Source organism: Chroicocephalus ridibundus, chromosome 8, assembly GCF_963924245.1.
Source record: "Chroicocephalus ridibundus chromosome 8, bChrRid1.1, whole genome shotgun sequence".
Classification (NCBI taxonomy): domain Eukaryota; kingdom Metazoa; phylum Chordata; class Aves; order Charadriiformes; family Laridae; genus Chroicocephalus; species Chroicocephalus ridibundus.
In genome coordinates this window covers 21,377,043-21,401,070 of record NC_086291.1, presented here as the reverse complement: position 1 = coordinate 21,401,070, position 24,028 = coordinate 21,377,043, and the positions used below count along the sequence as shown (strand labels likewise).

Below are 24,028 nucleotides of genomic sequence, written 5' to 3'. Positions count from 1 at the left end.
TTCAGACTTTTACTAGGAAAAAATCTTGAAACTGGGACAGAAAAGAAAAAATAAAATGAATACTTAAAAATGTACACAATGAAGGATAGAACCAACCTTCCAGCATTGATAATATTGAGATCAGCTCCTGAGCAAATATCTTCCACAACATATGAATTCTCTGAGCAGGATACATTCAAGGATGTATAGTTAGGCTTGCAAACAGTCAGGAAATATGGTGCCTGATATCCTGTTGATAGCTGTATAATATCAGTAACAAGGGCAGTAGAACAAAGACCAAACACATGAACACCTAGGAAAGACATCAGCAGAGCTTGTTAACTTTATTATATGCAGAAATTAGATTAATTCATCATGACAAAATACATTTGACAGAATTCTGATGGCTTATGTCATTGGACTTGACAGTATTTAACTGAAGAACAAGATATATTTATTTTATGAAAACTTATTGCAAAGTTTAATTCTTTAATGTAGAAAAATAACATTATTTATGCATGTTTTCTTCCTGTTGATACTTAACATTTAATTTTGATGGCCCGATGTCTTCCAACATCTTTTCATAAAAGTGAACTATGCTGGAGCTGCTTCAACTGGGAAGCAGTTTTCTGAACTGACTAAAGGGCAGCCAACTATTTAAGGAGAGCATATGTGCTCATCCAGTCCTTAGACCTGCCTGCTGGGATACAGGCTTTTAATAACATGGACAGCTGCCCATTAAATAATTGCTCTGAGGACCTGTTCTCTTTTTACCACCAGAGACTCATCAGCTGGCAATAACTTTGGTTACCTTCACACCTCTGATATTTCTTGAGTACTGAGTCCTTTCCACAAGTCAAAATATTTAAGTCTTTTTGGTAATTGATCAATGTTTCTGTCTGGTTAATAATGCCAAATTCACAAGGCACTTGAAATAAATTCACTTGTTTTACTGAGCATTTTCAACTGCTTGACCCCTAAAGATTTACCTCTAATTCCCTATTTGTATTCATATAAATAAATTTATTTTTCATCTTAAAACTGAAAGAATGCTGAAGTCATAAAAATATGAAAGAAACTGCAAATTCAGAGTATGAATCAAGAGTGAAATTCATGCATCTTTGAGCTTATCTTTTTTGGTGATGGAATGGGATGCCGTACAGGAGGAGAGAGGAGAGCATGAGGTATCTTTACAGTCCTCCCTGCTGATATTATAATCTACCATCCCTTCTGCTCACTTCCTCACTGCTGCTCTTGAGAGGATGCTTTACTGGTCATAGACTATAACCTCTCCTGTCATTACCTGCCTGCTTGCCAGACTACAGAAACCTACTGCATAGTCCTCCTACCAGGTTTTCAGTCTGCTGTCCTGCAAGTTGTCTTTGCCTAGGCTGGCCTCTCTAGTGAGAGATTTCTGGAACAGAGAAAACCTTTCCTTTAGCCACTCACTGGTAGAATAAATTAACTGTAAGAAGGGGAACAAAGCTGTAAGAAGGGGAACAAAGTCCAGTTGCCTTTTCGAGTTCAGTTTTCATAAATGACAATTAAAACAAATTAAACCAATTCAACATGTTCCTCTCTATCATTAGGTTGCCAGATTCTATCCCTTTTTCAAGAGGTAGATAAACATATCCCAGAAAAAGGATGTCAAATGTACTGACAGTTTCTGACAAGTTTTTACTGTCATGCTGAATACTGTGTCAGGTGGGTTGAATCCTTATCATGCACTGAAGACAGGCAGGGGAAACTATACACTGAAACCATTAAAAGGAAGCCAGCTCAAGGTGGGCAGAGAAGGAAAAACAAATTATTCTTCTAGAAACACTGACAATGGTACAGGAGAGGAAAAGGAAAATGGAGAGTGTAGATGCTGCATTACTGAGTACAGGGCTACTCTGTCGCTCCATTTGACAGTTTCTTCTCACATTTTCTGGCAGAAGATCTATGCTAGTGACAGCCCTGCACTGTTCTGAAAGGCTGTTTCAGAGAAGGAAATCTACATGGTGAAAACAGAATGTATATGGAAAGCTCTTCTTTGTGACTAACATTTGAAACCCACCAACAAATCTGACAGCTCTTCTAAGAAAAGAATTGAAGTTGCATCCTCCTGCATTAATATTGGCCTCTGTTCCAATCCCATTTCTTCTTTTGGACAGGCAACAGTAGAGAATTCCTTCTCCTATCATTATCTGCAATGACAAAGGAGCTGTTAAATTAAATGTAGCAGTTACTCAGAAGATATTGATTGAATTCAAAGGGCTGAAATATAACTATACCACGACCATTGTCATCCACTGCCATCCATCCTTTAAAAGATTTGTATCAATATGTAAACATTCAGTAATGCAACTTAGCCTGATGAGGGCAGGCAAGAAGGTGGCACTGAAATTAAAATGCAAGTGGCATACAGTATGCAGTGCTCTGTGGAATCGGGGTCTTGATCCACAGATGAAATTTGATGTTTCTACAATAAGAAAGTAATAATTAGAAAATCTTGCCTCTAAAATAACCCAGAGCCACTGCAATATCTTAGTGCTCCTGAGGTGGTTTTAGCACTCAGTCTTGGCCTCAAGCCTAGCAATCCCTAACAGCTTCTAATTACGCTGCAGCCTGCTCTCCTGTGTTTGTTTAATTTGGCTTGGGTTTTAACCAGATCCACAGCAGTAGAAAAAGTTCTGTCCTTATGGTCCCTCTGAATGTACCAAGCAAAACAGATTATGACTGAAGCCCCAGATAAGAGTTTATAATAAAAATAAAGAGAAGAATATAAATGAAAAATGATGCTACTTGCTGGAAAATCTAGATCCATTTATATATTTACAGTCTCAGGTTTGATTGTTTTCTTTGTTAAATAGTGCAACAAGTTGGAAATCTGTACAGGGCTTGTACAGAGTTCAGAATAAGAGTTGGGTTGAAATATTGAAATTAATGAGGCACTTCTCACCACTAAGAGGAGATTCACCTCATCTATCCACAGATGCATTGAAAACTAATATATGCAATGCACAAAGCTTACAATGCAATGAGATGCTGAAGCATCTGAGTTATGCTGAATCTGCTGTAATTAACCATTGAAGTTTGCGCATGCTAAGACCCGTCACCATAGGAGAAGGGAGATACAATGAACAAACTTAGTCTAACTCTTATTTAGACAAGAATTTAATAAATTGAAATGCCCCTTCTTTTCCAGAAAAAATGAAGTAGTGAAGGTTATCTCATTACATGGAAAAGTCAGTGGTGTTATTTAACAAATTTTAATTAGATGAGAACTATGGTCACTGTTATCTGTCTCCATTTGATCAATTTACAGCTGAAACCTCCTGGAGAAATCAGTAGTATTTCAAACTTAAAAAACAGACAACTCTTAATAGTTTTTAGCCAAGCTCTAGGGAACATCTGGCACAGGGAAAAACACCAGAGAGATGGATTAACTTGTGTGATAGAGGAGAAAATTGGGAAACAGCAAGGCCTACATCAAGGAAAATTCAGAGGCTGGTATTTCCAAGGAAACAAACTCTCACAGTAGAGGAGGCAGTAGGACTGAAACTGCCAGCAGTAAATTTCTCTCCTTGCGAATTGATTTCCCAAATCAATGTGATCTAATTTCCTGGTGATCTCTGTTAGAAAGCACATTGTTACCTTTAAGTAGGTTTTTAGTCAGTGGCTGATAAGGGTTTGAACCTACACTGATATGATTAAATAACTGGTCCTAACATTTTTGAATTAATAGCTAGAGAGAAAATATGTCAGAGGATAAGATTCAGAGTTCTTTGAAGCAAGTGGAAATCATACTGCAATTCAGGTATATCTATATTCCAGACATAAAGTACCCATGTTGGTAATTTCATACAAGTCCAGTTGTTCCACACTGAAGTCTCACGTGGTTTATGAATACATACAGAAAATTTCACATATGCCACAAGCTGTAAGACATATGTTAATCAGATGGGTAGTAACTTTCTGTAGCACTTCAGGGCTACAGAACAGACCTGGTTAAAAGCAGTTGCTGCTCACTAATAATGAGCAAAAAAACCCAAAGAAAAAACCAACAAACATAAAGCCCCAAATCCACACAGATCCTTCTGTAATAATGGCTTGGTAAAATAAATTACAAAAGGTAGGGGGATTGAGACTGGAATTTGCTTGTCTTTCCTCCCCTCTCCGCCTTTTTTTTTTAATTTGTTCTTATTTACACTCTTTGGTAATATTTAAAATGTGACTTAATCACAGCTGCATTTTATTGAGTTTTGATGACCTTCTGTCTCATACTGCAGTAAGTACCTGAACTGCAGACAGGGGCTAGCATATGCTATGTTACTGGAGATCCTCAATTACTCACATAGCTCATGCTTTCTTTTCTGTATTTTACAGATTTTGATAAAGCATGTAATTCATTGAAATGTTAATGAAAACTAAGTTATAAAATGCTAAACTCTACAAGATGACAATGGCACAATTGTGATCTTTTTGCATTAAGCTTCATTGGCCTATTTTTCCAAAGAAAAAAGGAAGAATTGGACAAAAAACCCTCTAGTTTTTTACCTCAGTGGTGGTAAATACCTCAGTACCTCAGAAGTGGTACTGAATAATAACGAGTTGTGTATTTCGCGCTATCAGAGCCCATTCTCCATCTAATGCAAGCATCACATTCATGCTCACACTAATACAAATGAACTACACCTTCCTAAGGCTTGCAGCTTTTAAGCAGATGTACTTTGAAGCTTCAGGATTTACTTTCTTTACTGATCTTATGTTTGGTAGGCATGCTCAAGGGTGGGTTGAGTTCCTTACATGGCATGGTTTTGGTTAGTTGTCCGTACTGCTGGTAGGAAAATGATTCAAACTAGAATAACATTTTCTATTGCAAAATTTCATGCAATGCTGAAATAATTTACCTGTAATCAAAGCCCTTAATAAACACTCCTTAATGAAATGGGCATCTTTCAGTTGGAAGTGTCTGATATTACCTAGGCTTGATGTGAACTCTGAAGTAAAAATCAGCTTTTACCCCTTTACTGTGGCCCAAGTGAGCCTACATAGTTCCTTCTACAGTCATTTCAGCAAAGTCCAGTTTGTTGCTATCAGAAACACTGTTTAAACTTAGGAAACCCAGCCAAACTGCAATACCAACAACTTTTGGTTTTATCACAGCATTTGGTGTTTTCTGCAAGTGTCTGCACCAGCAACATTGAGAGTCTTAGCTCCCAGTTCCTAAATGAGTACAATTTTCAGGCTGATGGTTGTGCAAAATCCTTCAAAAATGGTTTCTAAAGCAATGAAAACGAGTAAGAATAGTTCAGTTTAAAAAAAAAAGAGAAATAAACAAAAACCATCCTGGAGAGCAAAGAGAGAACAGCACTTGATGATTTTTATATTGGCATCACATTTTATACATTTTGTAATTGCAAATTGGCTATAAAAGGAATGAACTGATTGAATTTAAGGGAATTCAGAGGAGCTGGCAGCAGAGACATGTTTGCAGCTGGCCTTAGAGAAGTACCTAACCCAGATGCGCAGTCATTGCTGTCAAGGGAGCGAAGAGACCCTTTCAGAAGGTTCATTCAGCTTTTTAGGTGCATGGAATCACCCACTCAAGGTGAATTTCTCTCACCATTTGCCAAACAGGAGTGGTGCGAGAATAAGGCTCCTATCTGAGCTGCCTATTCCCTCTAGTCTATGTGTGTGTGTGTGTATATATATATATGTGTGTGTGTATATATATGTGTGTATATGTATATGTAAAGGTGAAGTCTTTAGATTTCATTTGAATTTGACACAGCAATTACAGCAGGGACAACACTCACCTGTATCAAACAATTTGAATTTTTTTTATGTAAAATTGTGCCCTGATTTCAGCTGGGAAAGAGCCAATTTTCTTTCTAGTGATTGCTGTGAAAGAAATGTCAATAATACCTATTGGTTTTAGTTGTTTCTAAGTGATGTTTACACTACTCAAGGACTTTTTTTTTTCAGCTTACCATAGAAGCATAGCCAGAACAATGGAATGGCCAATGAACTATTCCATACCATAAACATCATCCTCAGTACATAAATGGGGTTAGCTGGGGGGTGGGAATCCGCAATCACTGCTCTGGACAGTGTCAATTCACTGGGCGGTCAGAATGATCCATGTCATTATTATTATTGTTGTTATTTTTCCTTTTCTGTTATTGTTTTTATTAAACTATCTTTAACTTAACCCATGAGGGTTTTTTTTTTTCCCTTTCCCTTTCTTTTTTTCCCCTCTTCTCCCCACCCTTCTGGGGGGGGGGAGGGGGAGACAGTGAGCAAGCAGCTGCATGGTTGTAGTTGCCAGCTGGGGTTAAACCATCACAAATAGTGACCAAACTGCTCATATTCTGACAGGATATCTCTGTTCTGCTGCAATCATCTCCTCCCTTTGGGTGAATGGTTAAACCAGCCTCCTTTTTCCTGCTTTTAATGACTAACTCACAATTTAGAGGAGTCCCAGTGCTATTTGGGAAAGTAACTGATTTCACTGACACAACTGATATACCCTCTCACTGAGTAAAGCTAGTTCTAACAAAAGTGGCATGTTCAGGACTGCAAATGAAGGCTTCCATTTCCAACAAAATCTTGAAATTTTGGTGTAGGTCAGAGTAGGGAGATGTCCTATCTGTAAAAGTTCAAATATTTGTGCAGCATAACAGAATGATTCAAGCTATTCTCACCCAACTGTAGATGCTGTTTCTTAACATTAATGCCCACAATCAGGATAGTGCAAGTAGATGAAGTGCTACAGGGAATGTTGTAAGGAGTGTGTCTTTCTGTTATAGAAGAATAAAAGATGAATTTAAAACCCTAAAGTAATTAGACTGGATGACACTCTGCAGCCTAAATGAAACCAAACGAGCAATTTTCTTTACGCCAACTGAAACTCTGTTCAAAATCTTTAATAGGTGACAGTGGCACCTCAAACTTACCGTAATTGATGGTCCAGCAAAAACTAGACTAAGCAACATCAAGAAGGGAACAGACTCTTGTGTAGGTTCAATGTATGGCATACTCAGACTCTTGTCATAGCAATTAAATCCAGAGTGAACTGGCTTGAAGACATCAGTAAGTTCAAGAAAATAGAGACTAACAACAGAAGATGCCAATATGGGCAACTAGAAGAGAAGAAAGCAACAAATTACTGTTTGGAAATGGAATAGCAATGCTTTTGCAACGACAACATAGTCTGTTAATAAATCTCTGTGATGTTTGCTATTTACATTTCACTGCTCCTTGTCATATCCATTTTACCATCTTTAAATAATTAATTCTCTAGAGATACGATACTATTCAGTTGATATCAAATAACCCTGCTGTCTACCAAGCTAGTCAAAACACCCAATCCAATCTTCAGCCCACATAATTTAGCCTTTTCATCTATGAATGATTAATAGACAAACTTTGATTTATTTTTTTTTTTTAAAAGGAAGAACCAGGACTGCAGTCTCCCATGTGGAGCCTCAGCGTTCTGCTGTTCATCATCACCTTTTTTGGTCCTTTAGCAACTCTGTCATGTACATGACAGTGTTTATATCAAAGCCAGTTTGCATTAACAGTTAATGAAAACCAGTATCCACTGCTTCCCTAGAATCTAAATATGTGATAATACAGTTCTGCCTTTGCACATTCATTATGTAATTCTATGAAAAAAGCAATTAACTTTGGCAAGTCTCAGTCTGTTTAGAACTATGATGACTGTGGTTCACAATTCTTTTATCCTCTAGCTATTTAGCGATTTTAGCCTTTGCAATTACTTCCAGTAATTTAGTAAGAGTGAAGTTGGCCCCTCTGGGGATAAATTCACCCCAGCTTGCCACCAGCTCCTGAAAACACGGATTCAACCAGTATGCCTCTGTGGGAGGAAGTTGTTCCAGAGATGAAAAAGCAAAAAGGCATTTTGAAGCTGTTGGTTTATAAGTGAACAGAGAGAGCAGCCCTCCCCCCAGGGTGGGCATTGGGGCATTCAGAGGTGACCAGCAGCATGTGATTATTCTCTGTATCCTTCTAGTAAATGCTCAGAACACTTTTTGTTTGTTATTTCCCAGAGTCCTCACTGAACAAGGCAACATCAGAACAACTGCCTGCTCCTTCCCTGAGATGCAACGACTCCTTCCCTGTGTCTCTACTGCAATTAAGGTACCTCAGGATGATATGACATGAACTGCCTATCTTCTTCCTTTTCTTTTTTGTTTGTAAGATGGCGCTCACATTAACTTTTCCTCACTCCTAGCTGCAGCTGAAAAGTAAAATCTTGCAACTACTAAATAAGATTCACTTAGATAAAATCCTAAAAATCTGATAAGTCTGTATCACATCTCTTGAGAAAAAACCCGCCTCTTTTACATCAAGCACCTAACATTACGAGGAAAAGGGATTCTCCTAACATAATTTTGGGCATACTTAGATTATATTACTCTTGCAATGTTCAGTACACATTTACAAAAATAATTGATAACATCAATGTCATTCATCCCATTCTACAATGGAATAAAAAAGCAGAGGTAAAACTGGATAAAAATGTATATTGAAAAAATGATGAATAAAACCTGCTATATATGGCAGAGGGACAACGGTTTCTTGCATTAACTGGCCATTTTCAGATTTTTAAACACTGGGCTTTTAAAATGCAGACTTTTTGTGCATAAAATGTAATTCTGGGTGGTTAAAGAAGGAGGGTTCTAGCTAAATTTCACTGAAACATTTTTTAATACAGCTTAGGTTTTGTTTGAAAAGAACAGCTTATCTTTGATGTGCTGAAGGACAGATTTGAAAAGGGTGAGTTGTATCTTCAAAGTGTTCTAAGCAAAATCTGCAGAAGGTGGAGAATGGAGGAATTCTGCCTGTCTGGTTGTCTGAGTTTAAAAGTTGCTTGCATTGTAATGTCGCACAGTATAAAGACTGTGATTGTGTAGAAAGGGAGGGAATCTGTATTGGCATCCCTGAGTGCTATGAGCATTACAAAAATAACACCAGGCATCTAGTAAGTTTGCTTCAGCAAGTAGTGTGTGTGTATATATATATAAAACCCAAACATACATGTATATCTGCACTCACATGCTATAGTACACATACATATTACATATAGCATATAACATATACAATATGTAATACATATTATGTGAATACATAATATATAATACAACTATTATATAATATGACATATAATATGTATGGAATAATTATATACAATGTAATTGAATTGAGTCCTGCTTCCTGCCCATCACAGGAAGAAGCCCAATTCTTTAGCTGGATGCATTATATAATACTACTTCTCACTTCCTACTGGATGCAGTCCCTGATTGACCATAATGCAAGCATGCATGATTAGTCAACGTGGGCTAGACTGTTTCTAGTCATTATAGAGATGTGCAGGGGTGAAAAAGGACTTCCCTAAAGTCTTCATACTTTGGGAATAATTGAGATTGTTGTAGTACTGGGTGCCCTTCGTTCCACACCTGCCTGCACAGAGACTGTGGAGTTGTTTGGGATAAGGGGCCTCCTGACCAGAAGGCTGGCACAGTGCATGCTGCCCTGGTGTGCGGGGAGCTTGCGCTGAGTCTATGCTGCTCTTGCTTGGTCACCAAAATTCTGGACAGCATTTGAACTCACACATGTTGCAACTCCACTTCTGCACAGCATTTAACTCTTGAAACATTTGCAATGTCTTTTATTATTAACTACTTGAAAGTCATACCTAATGACTTAGCCAGGATCTAGGTCCCATAGGGCAAAGCATCTTATAACAGGACACAAACCTATAACAATGAACTAAATGGACAAAATAGGCAAAGTCCCCATTGCCCTTCTTTTCAGAAATTATGCCCTTTTATCTAGATGTCCCCAAAGGTTCATTTCCTAGAATAGGAACACAGAGCAGGCAGACTCATGGAACACCGGGCACTCAGAGTTTCATCTTCATTGTGTATTTTTCCATTTCTCAAATGTCAAGAAAAGGAAAGCCTCTCCTTGAACAATAGGCTCTGCATTACCCACAGGTCCACCTCTACTTTGATTATGGTATTCTTAGGCAGGCAACTGTTTCAAATGGCAATACTGAACTATCAAAAATAGGTGATATATGAAGCTATATTTTATTGTGAGACACTAAAATAAAAGATGTGGTTAACTTTTTTTTTAAACTACTGTATGTAAGCTATAATTTTACTGTTAATTACAAAATCAAGGAATCGTAAGAATTGCATTTCACTGTCTTATGACTTCACTACAGGACTCCCATATTATTTCTGACTGTAATTATCCATTCTGCTAAAAGAAAAGAAATAATTCTAAACCCTGTGAATCTCCAACGTGACTGCTTATAATACTAATGAATAGGTTTGTAGTCAATTTGCTATATACAGTATGTCAGATCCCACAGGACATTTTTATTCCTATCTTTTTAAAAATACAAATATAAAATGCGTCTTCTAAAAGTCTAATGTTTCTAAAAAAAAGGCAAACGTTTCTAAAATCTTCTAAACAGTATAACTGGCTATTTAATATATGAATATTTATGGAGTGTTCTGCTTAAGGCAGCAGTAGTTCTGTAATTGTAGACTTCAGCTCCCAACACCTTGAAAATGTCAAATATAATTAGATGGTAGAATGTGTATTGTTTTAATTACAAAATAGAATAGGAATTTTCCTGTTCCTAATTAGAATAATAAAAACCCCAACCTCAGTTCACATATCTCGACTAATAAGTCCTTATACTCTTACCTCTTTGGTTGGCTAATGGAAAGAGATCCCTCTTCAGCTTGTAATTTAGACCTCTAAATGTAGAGTTTTACCCAAGTGATCAACCTCTGTTTGTCTCAGAGTCTTAAAGTCAGGACCATAATCAGCATAGCTGCCGAAAAGGTTTGATTTGGGGTTAATTTTTTTTTTTTTTAAAAGATTTTTTTCTTTTTCATCCTTTTGTTTTCTTAAACTGTAAGTTAAGAGCCTTTATTAAGCCATAGGACTTTGCTATTAATAATAATTAATGTTATTCATATTTAAAAAGATTTTGCTGTATTGAGCTAGGAAGCATGAGAAAAGATGATCTCCATTCCCAAGAGCTCAACAAGGATGTAAATACCTAGATATCTTGTAAGAAGAAAAATAAAAGGTGAAAACCTCCTGTTTGTTACATAGTGCAGGCCAAACCAAAAGAGCATTCAATAGCACAATAACTTCTCTGAACTGATGGGATATGTAACAAATCTTCCTCCTGGACAAGAGCCACAACACGTATTGTCATATATTGCACAGAAATGAAAGAAGAGATGGCTGTGAGAGGAGTTCAGAGGCAGGAGACAGCTGTTCAGGTTGCGCACTTCTGTGGGACATCATGTGATTGCTCCTGAGGCTGTTTTGGGGTGCTCCTGGTTTACTTGTGAGGATTAAGATTATCCAGGACCCACAGTGACAGCCCCATTTGTTGCTGGTCATATGATATAACCTATGCATGGAAGCCATGCTGGTCCTGCCCAAACCCCACAAGTTGGCTATCTCTTAGCCACCAGGCCCAAACTTGCTGGGCCACCCCAAAGTAGATGGAAACACTTCTGTTAAATTACCCTATAATTAATTTTCCATGGCTTCAAATGCATGAAATGAGGAACCTGTAGAGCTGTAGCCCGCTACATACAGTGTTGTCATTGCTACTAACAAGCCGCAAGATTTTTTACTGAGTTTGCAAGGACTCAGGACTGGGGCTTGTCAAACGTGCTTTGTCTGTACTTGTCTTGAGCTGCCTGGAACTTTGTTTTTATTTGGTTTAATTGTAACAGCAGTTTTTCTAATGACCTGAGAAATTAGGCTATGCCTAGTTTGTTTTACTTTCACATATCTTTGTGTGGTACAACACTGCATGATTTATATATATATATATCTAGTAGTAACAACTAGTTATTCTGTATAAAAAGAGCGCATCCCAAATCCTTTGTCAGGACCAGTATGATGTTGATGGCAATTCTTCCTCACTGTAGGAACCACTTGGGTTCATTTTTGTGTTCGCTAATACGCTTTTACACCCTCCTCTTTCTCTTTTGGTCTGTCTTTTCACATTATATTCCAATTTACTATATGTGGCATAGTTTACGTATATTGGATACTTGTTCTCTGTACTCTTTTTTACCCCTAAAATCAGTTTTGCGAGCTGCAGTTCTGCATTTCTTTATCTGACCATTGGGCGAGTTGTTTATAGCCTTGAGGTCTCCAGTACCAGCATACGCCCCATCTCTTACCCTGTATTGTGCCATCTGTAATGCAGGAATACAGGTCTGGTATGACAGCAGAGGTCTTGGAAATGGGGCAGTGTAAGGCCACGCCTTAGGAGGAAAGTCTTATTGGAGTGGATTGAACCATAAATAGCACAAGGTTGTCCTTTGGACAGGTCAGCATCTGGGGCGCTGACTTTTGTCTCCGGCCTTCCACCAGGCACAAACCCTGTTGCTTTGAAAGAAACACTAAACTTCTTGCTCTTGAGTTAAAATGTAGTACCTTTAACTTTACTATTCCACAGGGTCTCTGCAGACCTCTAAATTTCAAATTCAGGGTGCTCCCTCTCCTTGGAGAATTTGCAAACAAACAAAGCTTCACTAAAATGACATTCTCTCTGCAAGTGTTACAGGCAAGTCAGTAGCAATCGGATATTATTGATGGTTTCCTAAATGACACTATGGAGACAGTGAGGCTCAAACCAAAAAGAAAAGCAACAAATAAGCACACACTTATTTCTGCCCCGCCCCCCCCCCCCCCCCCATTTCTCTCTTACCTTGAAAGAATATGCAACTGGATACATACATAATTCAAAACTCTCTAGTAGGGAAGTAGTAACTTCTCTAAATTCCCTTTCTCTAAAACTGTACACTGGTATATATCTAACTCTTGTGACAGCACTTAACTAAGCAGAGAGTCCATATTTACCTTCAGGAGAATAACATCTTAAAATCCATGGGCTTTATGAGCGTGTCACATACGCAACGGCATGAACAGGTTGTCCAGAGAAGTTGTGGATGCCCCATCCCTGGAAGTGTTCAAGGCCAGGCTGGATGGGGCATTTAGCAGCCCGATCCTGTGGGAGGTGTCCCTGCCCATGGCCAGGGGCATTGGAACTAGATGATCTTTAAAGTCCCTTCCAACCTAAACCATCCTATGATTCTATGAACCCGTTTTGTAGGTTGCAGTTATGTGACCTCTCCTTGCTTTGCTAAAATGCGCTACAGGCATTTCTCCTTATTGTGAACTCATATCCAGATCCTGTGGTACTGTTCTATTAGGCTGTTTGGGCAGTTACCAGCAGACACTCTTTAAATATGGTTTACAAAAGTGATTAGCCTGGGTTATATTTCAGTCAGGCTAAGTGGGGGGAAAAATGAAATGTGTCTCTTGTAATTACAGTTAAATACATTGAAGTCACGGCTCAGTGTGCTGGCCAGAATGACTTGAGTGATTTTTCTTGAGACTGGATCTAAATACAAAGGCTGTGGAATTGATTAGTTTTACCTGCGTGTATAAAAGATAGGCAGAAAACAGAGAAGCAGTATGTATGTAGCTCTCCAAGGAAGTCAAGACATGATTAGCCAGATGCAGAATAAAGATAATATGACTAGCCCACCTGTGAAAAGGGATTAAGGGATGCCTGATACGCTATTTGGACCTTTTATATTTCGTAAATAATTTTTACACTTGGATGGCCAATAAATTCTTAGATCCTTAGGTCGTTCTGCAGCCCTTCCACAGCAAGCAAGAAGTTCCTGAACACAGGAGCTGCATCCTGGTGTTTCTCTTATTTTCTGGGAATTGGGGAATCTTTGTAAGCAATCAAGTAAATAAACAGGATTGCCTCAGAAAGATAGCTAATGGATGCCACTGGTTTGTCGTCATGGAAAAAATACCAGCTAAGTGCTTGGGAGAAGGACGGTCTATTTAATAACTATGTTGTGTTAGCACTGCAAGGCTGTAGCATTGTGGAAGATTCTATTAAAATGTATCCTAAATGTCAGTCTTTGTGCCAGAGAATTCATGGTCTAAATGACAAGGCAACAACAGATGGATGAGACAAAAAAAAGGGCTGCGGTGGGTTGGAGGAGACAAGGTATTCCTATTCTTAGCCCACTACTAACAGCAATTGCAGCTTTCAACCGCCCTGGCTGTTGTCCTGTTGTACTTTGCTGTGAGATTCACAAAAGACAGGAGGAGAGAACGGATGGAGGACAGGTCTCTTCTATCCAGACAGGAATGAATACTGAGGTCATGACTATGATTGAATACCTTCCAGAAATAGGTAAGGAAGAAAAAATGGTATCAGCCCAAATTCTGCCATTTTCTCTTGTTTTTGAGAACTGATGGGCTCCTCACCATGGCTTCTGCTCAGGTACAGGAGTGCAGTACCTTCACCATCAGTCAGACTGCTGTGCAGGGCTGGGATTAAGACCAAGCACAAGCTCAAATGCATTGCAAACAGGACTGTCATGAGGACTTTTGAAGAGATGGTACTAAGCACAGGATGGCTTAAGAGCAGGCGACTTGCTTGACCTGATAGATTTTTTTATGTTCTAAACTCAAATCTGAAATGCCTCAGGCTTACAAGAGAGGGTGTTCAGGCTTTTCAGAAGTTTAAAATTTGCATCTGTATAAAGCTCTCTGAACTCAAGTTTTTGACGCATCTTGTCCATGTTTTGGATCTGGATTTCATCTGGCCCAAAGCTGTAAGGGACCGGTCTTTTCTCTAAAGGAGTTTTACCTCACCATTGTCTAAGTTTTGTGGAAACTAATTGGAGTGACATGATACGATGGTCTTTCTCCTCCTAGATTTAACACTATTGGATTTAATTTCAACTCACAGTTTAATTTCAAATCTCAGGTATCATTGAGATTATTATTATTAAATTATCCTTATTTCCAGCATTGATTTCAGAGTTTAATTGAATTGTTCAGTGACTGCCAATTAGAGTCTAGCTTTAGAAATACAACAGATATCTTTGTGCAACTCCTCAAACCTCTTGATCTTTTGCCAAATCTTAATAGAAAACCTCTCAGTATGTGTAAGACCAAAAATAGAGGTGATACATCAGTGATAAAATTCCTAGTTATTTCAGAAATCTTAAAGTCATGCTGAATGCATGATAATCCTAAAAAGTGCTTCTTTCTCTTTTTTTATAAATGTACATGAAGCAGCCATTATACAGAGAGAAAGTGACAAGAATTGTTTAACAAAAATATTCTCATACAGGAATAATCCAAAAACACCTTTAAAATATTTCAATTTAATTAAGTATATGTGCTTAAATAGAAAGCAAATCCTTAGGCAGAAATTTTACAACACAAAAACCACCATGAATGCATTTCCATCCACTGTGACTTCAAATGTAATTGATGATTCATTATATTAATTATGATTAATTATTATTATTGATGAAATTAATGATTAGTTACAACCAATGAATAACTACAAACAATGAGATTTAGGATATTACATATACTGTTGATCATGAAACTTCTTTTATGCTCCTGCTGCAAGGTTATGGTAAATCAAGAACAGCAACACTTCAAAAAAAGGCGGTTGTTTTCGGGTCAGAGTGTTACCAAACTTCAGCTAGAAGTTTCCTTGAAAACCCCATCTCTAGGGGACAAAGCTGCCAATCCCTACACAGTACTACAATTCATTCTACTCTCTAAAACACACTGGTTGACATACATTAAAAAAAAAAAAATTCTGTGGGTGCCAGCCCTTCTCCAGTGGCTTACTCCCACGCTGTTTTGCCACATCTGAACTCCCCATAAATTGAACTTTTAAGTGACAACATCATCAATCAAGATTCAGCGTTTGAAACAGCTCAGCTCCTGTGTACATGAGGTTCCACAACAGGCTGTTCTTTATTAATTTTGGCTGCAGAGTAACAGATCTTTAACAATTATAGAAGAAAATCCCAGAGAGGGGTGTAATTTCTTTCTACTTTTGGAAGAGGTAATCATTTGGAAAAAGGAGTGTCCTTTAATTTCTAACATTTTCAGGCCTCCTTTTACTACTGGGATATTAGGACAGTGTAGGACTGAAAAGGGGGCAGGGCTTTCTTTCACTATTAATTGCTCAAACTCTGTACTTGCCAAGCAAGTAGCCAAGCACAGAAGGAGATCTAACATGTGGCATTTGCATTTTTCTTTCCCAGGACAGCCCTGTCACAGGCCTGACACTCATCAGAGCTCAAAGCTGGTAGTATGCAGGCTGTATGGCTCATCTGTAAGCACAGAAGTGACGCAGAGGTCGTAACATTGATGACTTAGCCAATGAATTACATAGCTGCTTTGAATGCATAGCAGCCTCCTCAGGCCTCAGATAGCCTCTTAATATTTTGGGGATGCTGATCTCTAATGCACTGTTATAAACAAATCTGACATCCATCCTCTGTGAGTCAGCCACATGACAAGGTCAGCTCAATAAGCAGACTGTTAAGTGTATTTCTCCTTCTTCCTCTCCCCTCACACATGGTTGACTCTTTTGAGAGAAAAAGCAATATATTTGGAAAGCATTATGCTACTTCCACAGTATGGGGAGAATTTCATCTTCTACAGTTGGGGTTTTTTGTTGGTTCACCCCCCCAAGGCTAATTTAAGCATAACAGAAAACCTATCTAGAGATAAATGTGACTACGCTTTGCCTCTAAGACACAGCAGTGTAGTTAACTCTTACACTAGGCCAAAACATCCTGTTCTTAGGAAGAAAGATTTAGCCCTATAGTCTATTCTCCCTCTACTCTTATTCTAATCACTGCACTCCTTTGGCTTTTTATGTCTTTTGCAGTCACACCTGTACATGACTGGTAGGTGACAAAGTGCATAATTTAAATGTGGTGGGTCATGCATGGTGGAATAGCTGAAAAAAAAATTCCAGATGTGACTGAGAAGTGGCACTGAGCTACCAAGTGATGGGTACAAACATTTGATGTTTCAAACCTAGCTCTGTCCATGTATGTTAGAAACAAAAGGAAATAAAGCATCTGGTGCTGAGACAGTGAACATTCTCTACATGCAGTTATTTCAATGGAAGCTGACGACCTCCTGCGTTCTGCAGTCTGGAGTCCTACAATGATAACAGATCTCTGTGCTTTCTGCTGGTGAGAATTCCAGCTCCTTTGGGGAACAAGAAAAGTAAGTGGTCTTCCAGTACTGAAAGAAGTGTTTCCAAACAAGTCTGGCATGATTGCCTCCTGACTGTGCTCCGCAAAAAGAAGGTGCCTGTATCTGTATGCATGCATCATACACAAGAGTCTAGAAGACAATGTAGGGAAAAAAATTAACTGTGCAAGGGACATTGTCTGAAACATCTCCAATTTTAGTCAATGTAAGTTAAGCATCCATCAGAGGAAGACTGTGCCACAGGAACACAATGTAGCTGGAGAATAAGTGCATCAAGTCATTCAGATTGACACCACCTTCCCACATATGGGGCACAGGATGAAGAAATAGTGCCACTGAAGTTCAAGGCAAAATTCATAGCGACTTCTGCAAAACCAGAATTTAAACCAGGAGTTTTTGAAGCGGGATAGCATGGAGAAAGACAGTCTTTTTCCTTCATCAAGAAGAAACGTATCTGTCTGTCCTGCCTCTAAAGTGTGACCATTCTGCCAGGAACAGAAACTACATAACCCTGGAAGTTTTCCAGATTCATATTAAAATGCAAGACATCTGTATTTCTTCTGTAAGTGAATACACTTATGATGTGCTCTGACATACGCTGAAAAGAAAGTCAGTTAACAAAAAGCAAAACTTATTCTGGGAATACTAATTTTCAGTGTCTCCCAGAGGCATGTAGACTTTTTACCATGAAAACCAATTCCCCCTAGACCAGAGGGACTATGAATTTTCATGGCAAGTTTTGTCTTTCTCAGCTATGCAAATGAAGCTCAGATAACCCATACAGTCTACAGAACCCTAAAATGCCACAAGCATAATTAGGACTGAAACAGGCCAAACTGCCTGGCAGTGCCAATTACCATGTGCTTCAGCTGAGCGTGGCGCACAAGGCAATCTAAAACTATTCAGCTCTCAGGAGCCCCTGATCAGAGGCTCTCCTAAGCAGAAGTATTACCAGTGCTTTAAAATAACCTCTAAAACATTCTTATGATACATACGATAAATGATCAAGTTATTTCCTGTTATGAATCATGAAACTTGAAAACAGGTAATTAAAAATGTGTTAAGATTTATTTCGTAATACACATTTGTTTGCCTCTGATGTTTTTAGATAATGAGCCATCCACATTTTTTAGAAGTTCCATCTCTTCATTTTACTGCCTTTTCATTTCTGTCTTCCAAAGCTGTAGCCTGACTCCCCTTTTGCTTTTCCTGTGCAAATGAAGAATAGCTGTAGCAATAACAACAGTCTTAAAAGGGGCATATTGGTCTTATGTTTTAACTCTGTTGTTGGTAAAATTTGCTAATTGGAATTATTCTTAAATTAGACTGAAACCAACATCAGGCCCAGAGTATTTCTTTTGAAGTTAACCATCAGTTGGCCCACATACACTCTATGTAATCATATTTTATCCAATCCTGAAAGTTGCTGCCAGCAAACACATTCATTTACAGGAGTTAAGTCTCATTCATAACACGTTCTTAAGGAAATTAATAGCAGAAAACCCTAAGTGTCAGAACTGTATTTGTTTGCTGCTATTTCTAAAGGTAAGGTCCTTCTGAAGTAGAGAACCTGTCTTTACTCATTCCGCATGCCTGAATTATGTAAGTTGTTACAGATATTTTTTTCATTCTTTAACTGTATATTTTGTTTCTGTAACATAAATGCATCCCTTTCCTATCTCTTTGGAATTTTGACTTTCTCCTTGACCCAACATTCTTTTTTCCATCTCTTTCCTTTTGTGTAGTGTTTGAGAGAAAAAGCAGCACTTTTTTGTAATGTATTTTCAAAACAGTCTGCTTTTCCTTTGGCCTACACCTCCTAAATCTTGATGTAAAATGGATGACAGAAAACCCCAATTTTCTTCTTTGAAGGTGGAAACCTAATGTGCTATCTTTTTTTTATTGCAATTCAGGGTAGGGAGGGACTATGCATGGGACAGGGAAAATTAAAGTGAGTGGCAGAAGAAAAAAACCCATAAAAGAATAGACAGCATTCAGAGGAAAGAGGCTGAAAGCCTGTTTCCCATCATCCATTCAACCACCATTCATGACATTAAAAGCTTTAAAAGTCAGAGACCCTTAATTAAATTGGGTAAGTTTTGTTTTTAAGCAGTTGGCTGTTGGATCGCATTAGGAACTTACCTCCTGCTTACAAAGGAAATCCACACTGGGTGACTCCTCTGTCCCTTACATGTGCAAACTTCTCATTGCAATTAAATTATCTTTGATTAAATCCCTCTTTATGAGGAACAACTCAAATCTTTGGCTCTCCTTGAGCCAACCACAGCGGAAGAATCTAAGCCATCATTTCCTTTTTCTGATGCTGTTGAAGTGCTGGCACCTGCCTGTGCTACAGAGCTCTAGAAAGGCATTCTCATTAGTCTGATCAGAATTAGCGCGTGTGTGGGTAAATGCAGGGTGGGTGTACACCAGTAGCACAAGGTAAGTGTTTCTTTCTAAATATGATATGAATTGTCACCCTTTCACTCAAGTGATTTGAGTACTCAACTAAAATGTGGGAAATGGTTTCAGATCCTCCTGCTGTGTAATGGGGGAGGGCTAATAACTCACCAAAGAGTTTCCTAATCAACGTTTAGGCTCAGGTGTATTGTAGTCAGTTTTTTCTCTTGATGTTGGTTTTACTTGTATGGAATACCTATGTGTTCATTGGTTCAACAGGGGCCCTAAGTCTGCAGTTCAATCATTAGCACTCGCTCCTGGGGGAGAAGGGCTTGCACAGGCTCTAGACTCTGCTCCTGTGACTAACATAGAAATCCTAAAAGTTCATTAGGAGACCATTCTAACTCCCTCTCAGAGCAGCTGGGTGTTGAAGACATCTCTACCTCTTTTTAGATCTAGCTTGTAAATGACTTGCTGAAGGTGTTAGGAGTCCACACCAGAGTGGAGAACTCGCCTGCTTCTTGTGGGACCTGCACACAGAGCTCAGTTGAAGTTCTTCATTGCTCGCAAAATCTTTTGCCTTATTCCTTTAACAGCTACAGGGAGCTTCTGAAGGAACTATAAGTATGCAATTAATATTATATAAGGCAACTCTTTTGAGCAGCATGCACACATTTTGTGCTGCTGCTCTGTATTTCATCCCATCTTGCTGCAGGCCAAAGCACAGCCCACCAAACAGCACAGCTCTGTAGTGTCTCGCAGGATCTCTACATCGTGTCTTGCAAGAGAGTTATGCCCAAGCTGAGGTCCAGCAATCTCCCATCCTTTTTGGACTCCCAGAGATAGCACAGAGTGAGGAAGCCCCTATCTGTCTTTAGGGGCTTCTCCAAGCTTGACCTCTCCCTCCTATACAAGGCTAACATAAGATATATGACATGGCAAGTGCCTTCCATCAAAGGGCTTTTCTTGAGCAGGCCTGATTACATTGATAGGCTGCATCTGATGGTTCCATATAACCAGCCTCTGCAAAACTTTCCAGTTGGTGCAGCTTACTTTGGGTTAGCTCCTGACTGTGTCCAGGTGCTTAGGGAGCACAAGGGACAGAGACACTCTGCTATTACCTAAAATCCTTTCTCAACCTGACCCCTTCTGCCTCCCAGAGAACCTCCAAAGTCCTTCAGGTGCACCTGAAAGAAAATAATTTTTGCTTTATATTTTACCCAGTGCTTATATTTTAATATTTTATACATTAAGTATTGTATATAATTTTATGCCTTTATTTAGCATACAAATTACAGTTAACTTACACCATATTTTACCATTAAGTTCACGGAATCACAGAATTTCAGAGTTGGAAGGGACCTCTAGAGATCATCTAGTCCAACTCCCCTGCTAACGCAGGATTGCCCAGAGCACATTACTCAGGGCTGCATCCAGGCGGGTCTTGCAAGTCTCCAGAGAAGGGGACTCCACAACCTCCCTGGGCAGCCTGTTCCAGTGCTCTGTCACCCTCACCGTAAAGAAGTTCTTTCTCATATTTGATCTCAGATTTGATCTTCATGTTATTTTCACTGTCTCTCTCAGAAGTAAGTTACGTGGTGCCTCAAAGTGCCTCAGTCACTCCCCTGTCAGTGGGGTCACCTGAAAAACTGCTCAATCCATAAAACATTTTTACTTACTTACTGCTGTGCCATTAAACAAATTGACATCACACAAATCTCCTTAAGCCTAAACTGTTTCTACTCGTGATCTTATACAAGTACATACGTGACTGTGCTTTCTGGGGGGCTGAATGCCTCCAAGCGACACACCAAGCAGCGAGTGCCTCTGCAACTCCACCTGCTACCAGCGGAGCAGCCATAGCAGGTTTTGCTCTTTAAGATGTGCCGAGAACCTCGTTCCATTTTCAAAACAGACACTTTTAGCTCTGTTAGAGGAAGCACGTAATCCAGGAGTCAGTAAAAACATACCACTGATTATCATTTTGAGAACATTTCTATTTTCCTAAGCATTCCCTTATGAACGTGATTTTTATTCCGCCAAAGCACCGCAAGCAGCATTTGCCTAGAAGCCAGCCCTTCTTGAAACATGTCTTCCTCCCGAGAGGTTCCTGTGCACATAGCATGATTTAGTTGAGCAACGCTTTCATTTTCTGAATAATTCGTAGAAATAATTCCCACTTGAAAAGACTGCAAGGAAGAGGTTAATTTATGTCTGCTTCTTATGGGGGGCTTCGATGCTGATTTCGCCAAGGCAAAGCGGCACGTAGGGATTTTGCATCAGGCAGTGGGGAACCAGTGCCGAGGCGAGCTCCCTCCCCGCGGAGGGGCTCCGAGGCGCCCCGCTCCCCGCGCCCGCCGCCGCTCCCGAGGGCGGGGGGGGAACACCGCCACTCACCTCCACGAAGTAGAAGCAGGGCAGGAGGGTGACGCTGTCCTTGGTCACTTTGCCCTTCTGCCGCTCCTTGGCGGACATGCTGGCGGGGGGCTGCGGGGCGGCGGCCCCGCGCTCCCCCGGCCGCTGGCAGCCGCCCGCCGCGGGTCTCCTCCGGCCGCCACCGCCGCCCGCTTGCGCGTGCCCTGCGCCGTGCGCGGGGCTGACGTCAGGAGGCTGCTCGGCGGCGGGGGTGCGGGCGGCGGGGGTCCCGGCAGCCTTAACTCCTTCGCGCCGGGGCTCTGCCGAGCGTCGGAGCAACCGGGGATGAAGGGGAAGCTCCGGGGATGAAACTTTGGCTGCAGCAGGCGATTTGTAAATGCACACTGAGACGCCTGAGGGGGATCCCTGCGGGCATGAGGGTGCACAGGGCGGTCCATGGGGAGTTTGGTGCTTTTATCTTGTTTCTGGGAAGTCTTTCTCTGAAACGGAGTAGTAGAATGGCCTTGAGAATGCCATTCCTATGTGGCCAGTGTTTTCTTGCAGGTATACTCTTTTTGAGCTCAAGTTGCTAATGACAGATCACCCCAGCCCCAGTCAGGGGCAGTGGTGTGGCTGGGACTGGGCAAAACTGAGCTCTTTAACCCCATGTGCAATACTGAGAAATGTGATTTCTCTGATCTGTGAAGGATCTGGTGCAGTTCCTGCTCCAATCTTAAAGAGAACAGAATTAACCTGAACAATCGTTCCCATGGTGAAGTGTGTTATTTTGAGATCCTACTTATGGATCAAAGTTTGCAGCCTTTTCTCAGGCAAGCTCCTGTCGATGTCAATGGGAAGTACCCTGGTTAAGGCCTGCAGGAGTTCTCTGTATGAGGTAGCATTTTCATTCTTTTGTAGCATGCTAATAATGTCTGCAAAGGTTGTCTTATGCTTGTAAACTTATTCTTGCATTGTGGTGTTTAGCTTTAAGGAGAGAAGTGTGACTCAAGCAGTCATACTTTATTTCCTGTCCCTCCTTTTTTTGGGGGAACATGGGAAATAACCTGTTGTTCTTGATGAGATGGTTGCTGGTATTTTGGCAGCTGCAGCTGGTGTGCTATGGCAATGGGGGTGAGGATTCTTACTAGCCCCCTTTCTTTTCCAGCTGTTCTCCTTTCATTTACACACAGAGGATGTGCCAGTCCATGCTCTGCACTGAACAGACAAGCGAAGAAGTTTCTTAAGAGGGTAAAAGCAAAAATGTACTCCATGCTTGCAGGCAGGTGTGGAAGGCAAATCTGTAGTCGGCCAGAGCTGCAAGAGGTGGCAAGTGTTGCCATACCAGCACGTAGTCTTGTCCTAATCCTGTTAGGAAAGATTTCCAGGGTTTCTGCTGCAGGGGACTCATTGGTACTCCTGTGAGGGGCAGGTTGGGGGGCTACAGGCAGCAGAGGTGGCCAGGAGGGTTTCTGGGAGTAGAGGAGATGTGAGCAGAGGAGGTTTGTGCCCAACTATTAGCAATGAATTTCAGGAAACTATTCTGGGCAGTGTGGGGTATCTGGTGGTAGTTCCTACCCATCAGTGGTCTAGCCTTTAAGTAAAAAAGAGTCCTTTTGTTAGCCTTGCTGCTAGGTTATTCCAAGTGAAATAGCAACAGTTGAGGAGCCATAGCAAGACTTTGCTACTACCAAATATGTAACTATTATTGGGGAGAGTGGTTAATGAGCAATGGCCACTTAGAGTTGCATTTAGTGTATCAGCCTCGCTTGTTCTGAAATCATGAGTCTGTCTTGAAAATCATTAGCAGACACCATTAAAAATTACTCAAGAGTCTTTTGTTTGCCTCTGTTTCACACGATTGCTTCATTCTGGAAGAACAGGGAGGTTAGGATGCTTCTCTGGTAAAATGAACTGAGAAACTCCCACCGTGATATAACTTCAGAAACTGGCAAAAACCCTACTATTAGTTGTATTTTATTATTGTACTGCCTAAAGGCCAATTAAGAGTGCAGCGGTGATAGTTAGGTACAGTAAAACACAGGGTAGTAACCAGTCCCTATTCTACAACTTCTCACTATCAATAAGTGTCTGGTGGGAAGGATGCAATGCAACTTGTGTGACTGCTGTAAGGCCAGGAAGAGTTGTGTTAATTCTC

The 24,028-nt window shown here is 40.1% G+C and overlaps 1 protein-coding gene across 4 annotated transcripts in view; it reads right to left on the bottom strand.

Annotated features, from left to right (window-relative positions):
• PLPPR4 (phospholipid phosphatase related 4) overlaps positions 1-22,120 on the bottom strand; it is a 33,789-nt gene extending 11,669 nt beyond the window's left edge. The window contains exons 1-5 of one of the 4 annotated variants that reach the window (XM_063343890.1): positions 21,286-21,423; positions 20,640-20,705; positions 6,924-7,109; positions 2,039-2,168; positions 97-292 (exon numbers count right to left, since the gene is read on the bottom strand). In XM_063343890.1, coding sequence (XP_063199960.1) covers positions 97-292; positions 2,039-2,168; positions 6,924-7,004 — 407 coding nt within the window. In that variant the 5' untranslated portion in view covers positions 7,005-7,109; positions 20,640-20,705; positions 21,286-21,423. Of the gene's footprint in view, positions 1-96; positions 293-2,025; positions 2,169-6,923; positions 7,110-20,639; positions 20,706-21,285; positions 21,424-21,915 lie in introns of those variants that run through there. The other 3 variants (XM_063343889.1, XM_063343888.1, XM_063343892.1) reach the window with 3 other exon arrangements.
• Positions 22,121-24,028: the final 1,908 nt, after the last annotated feature.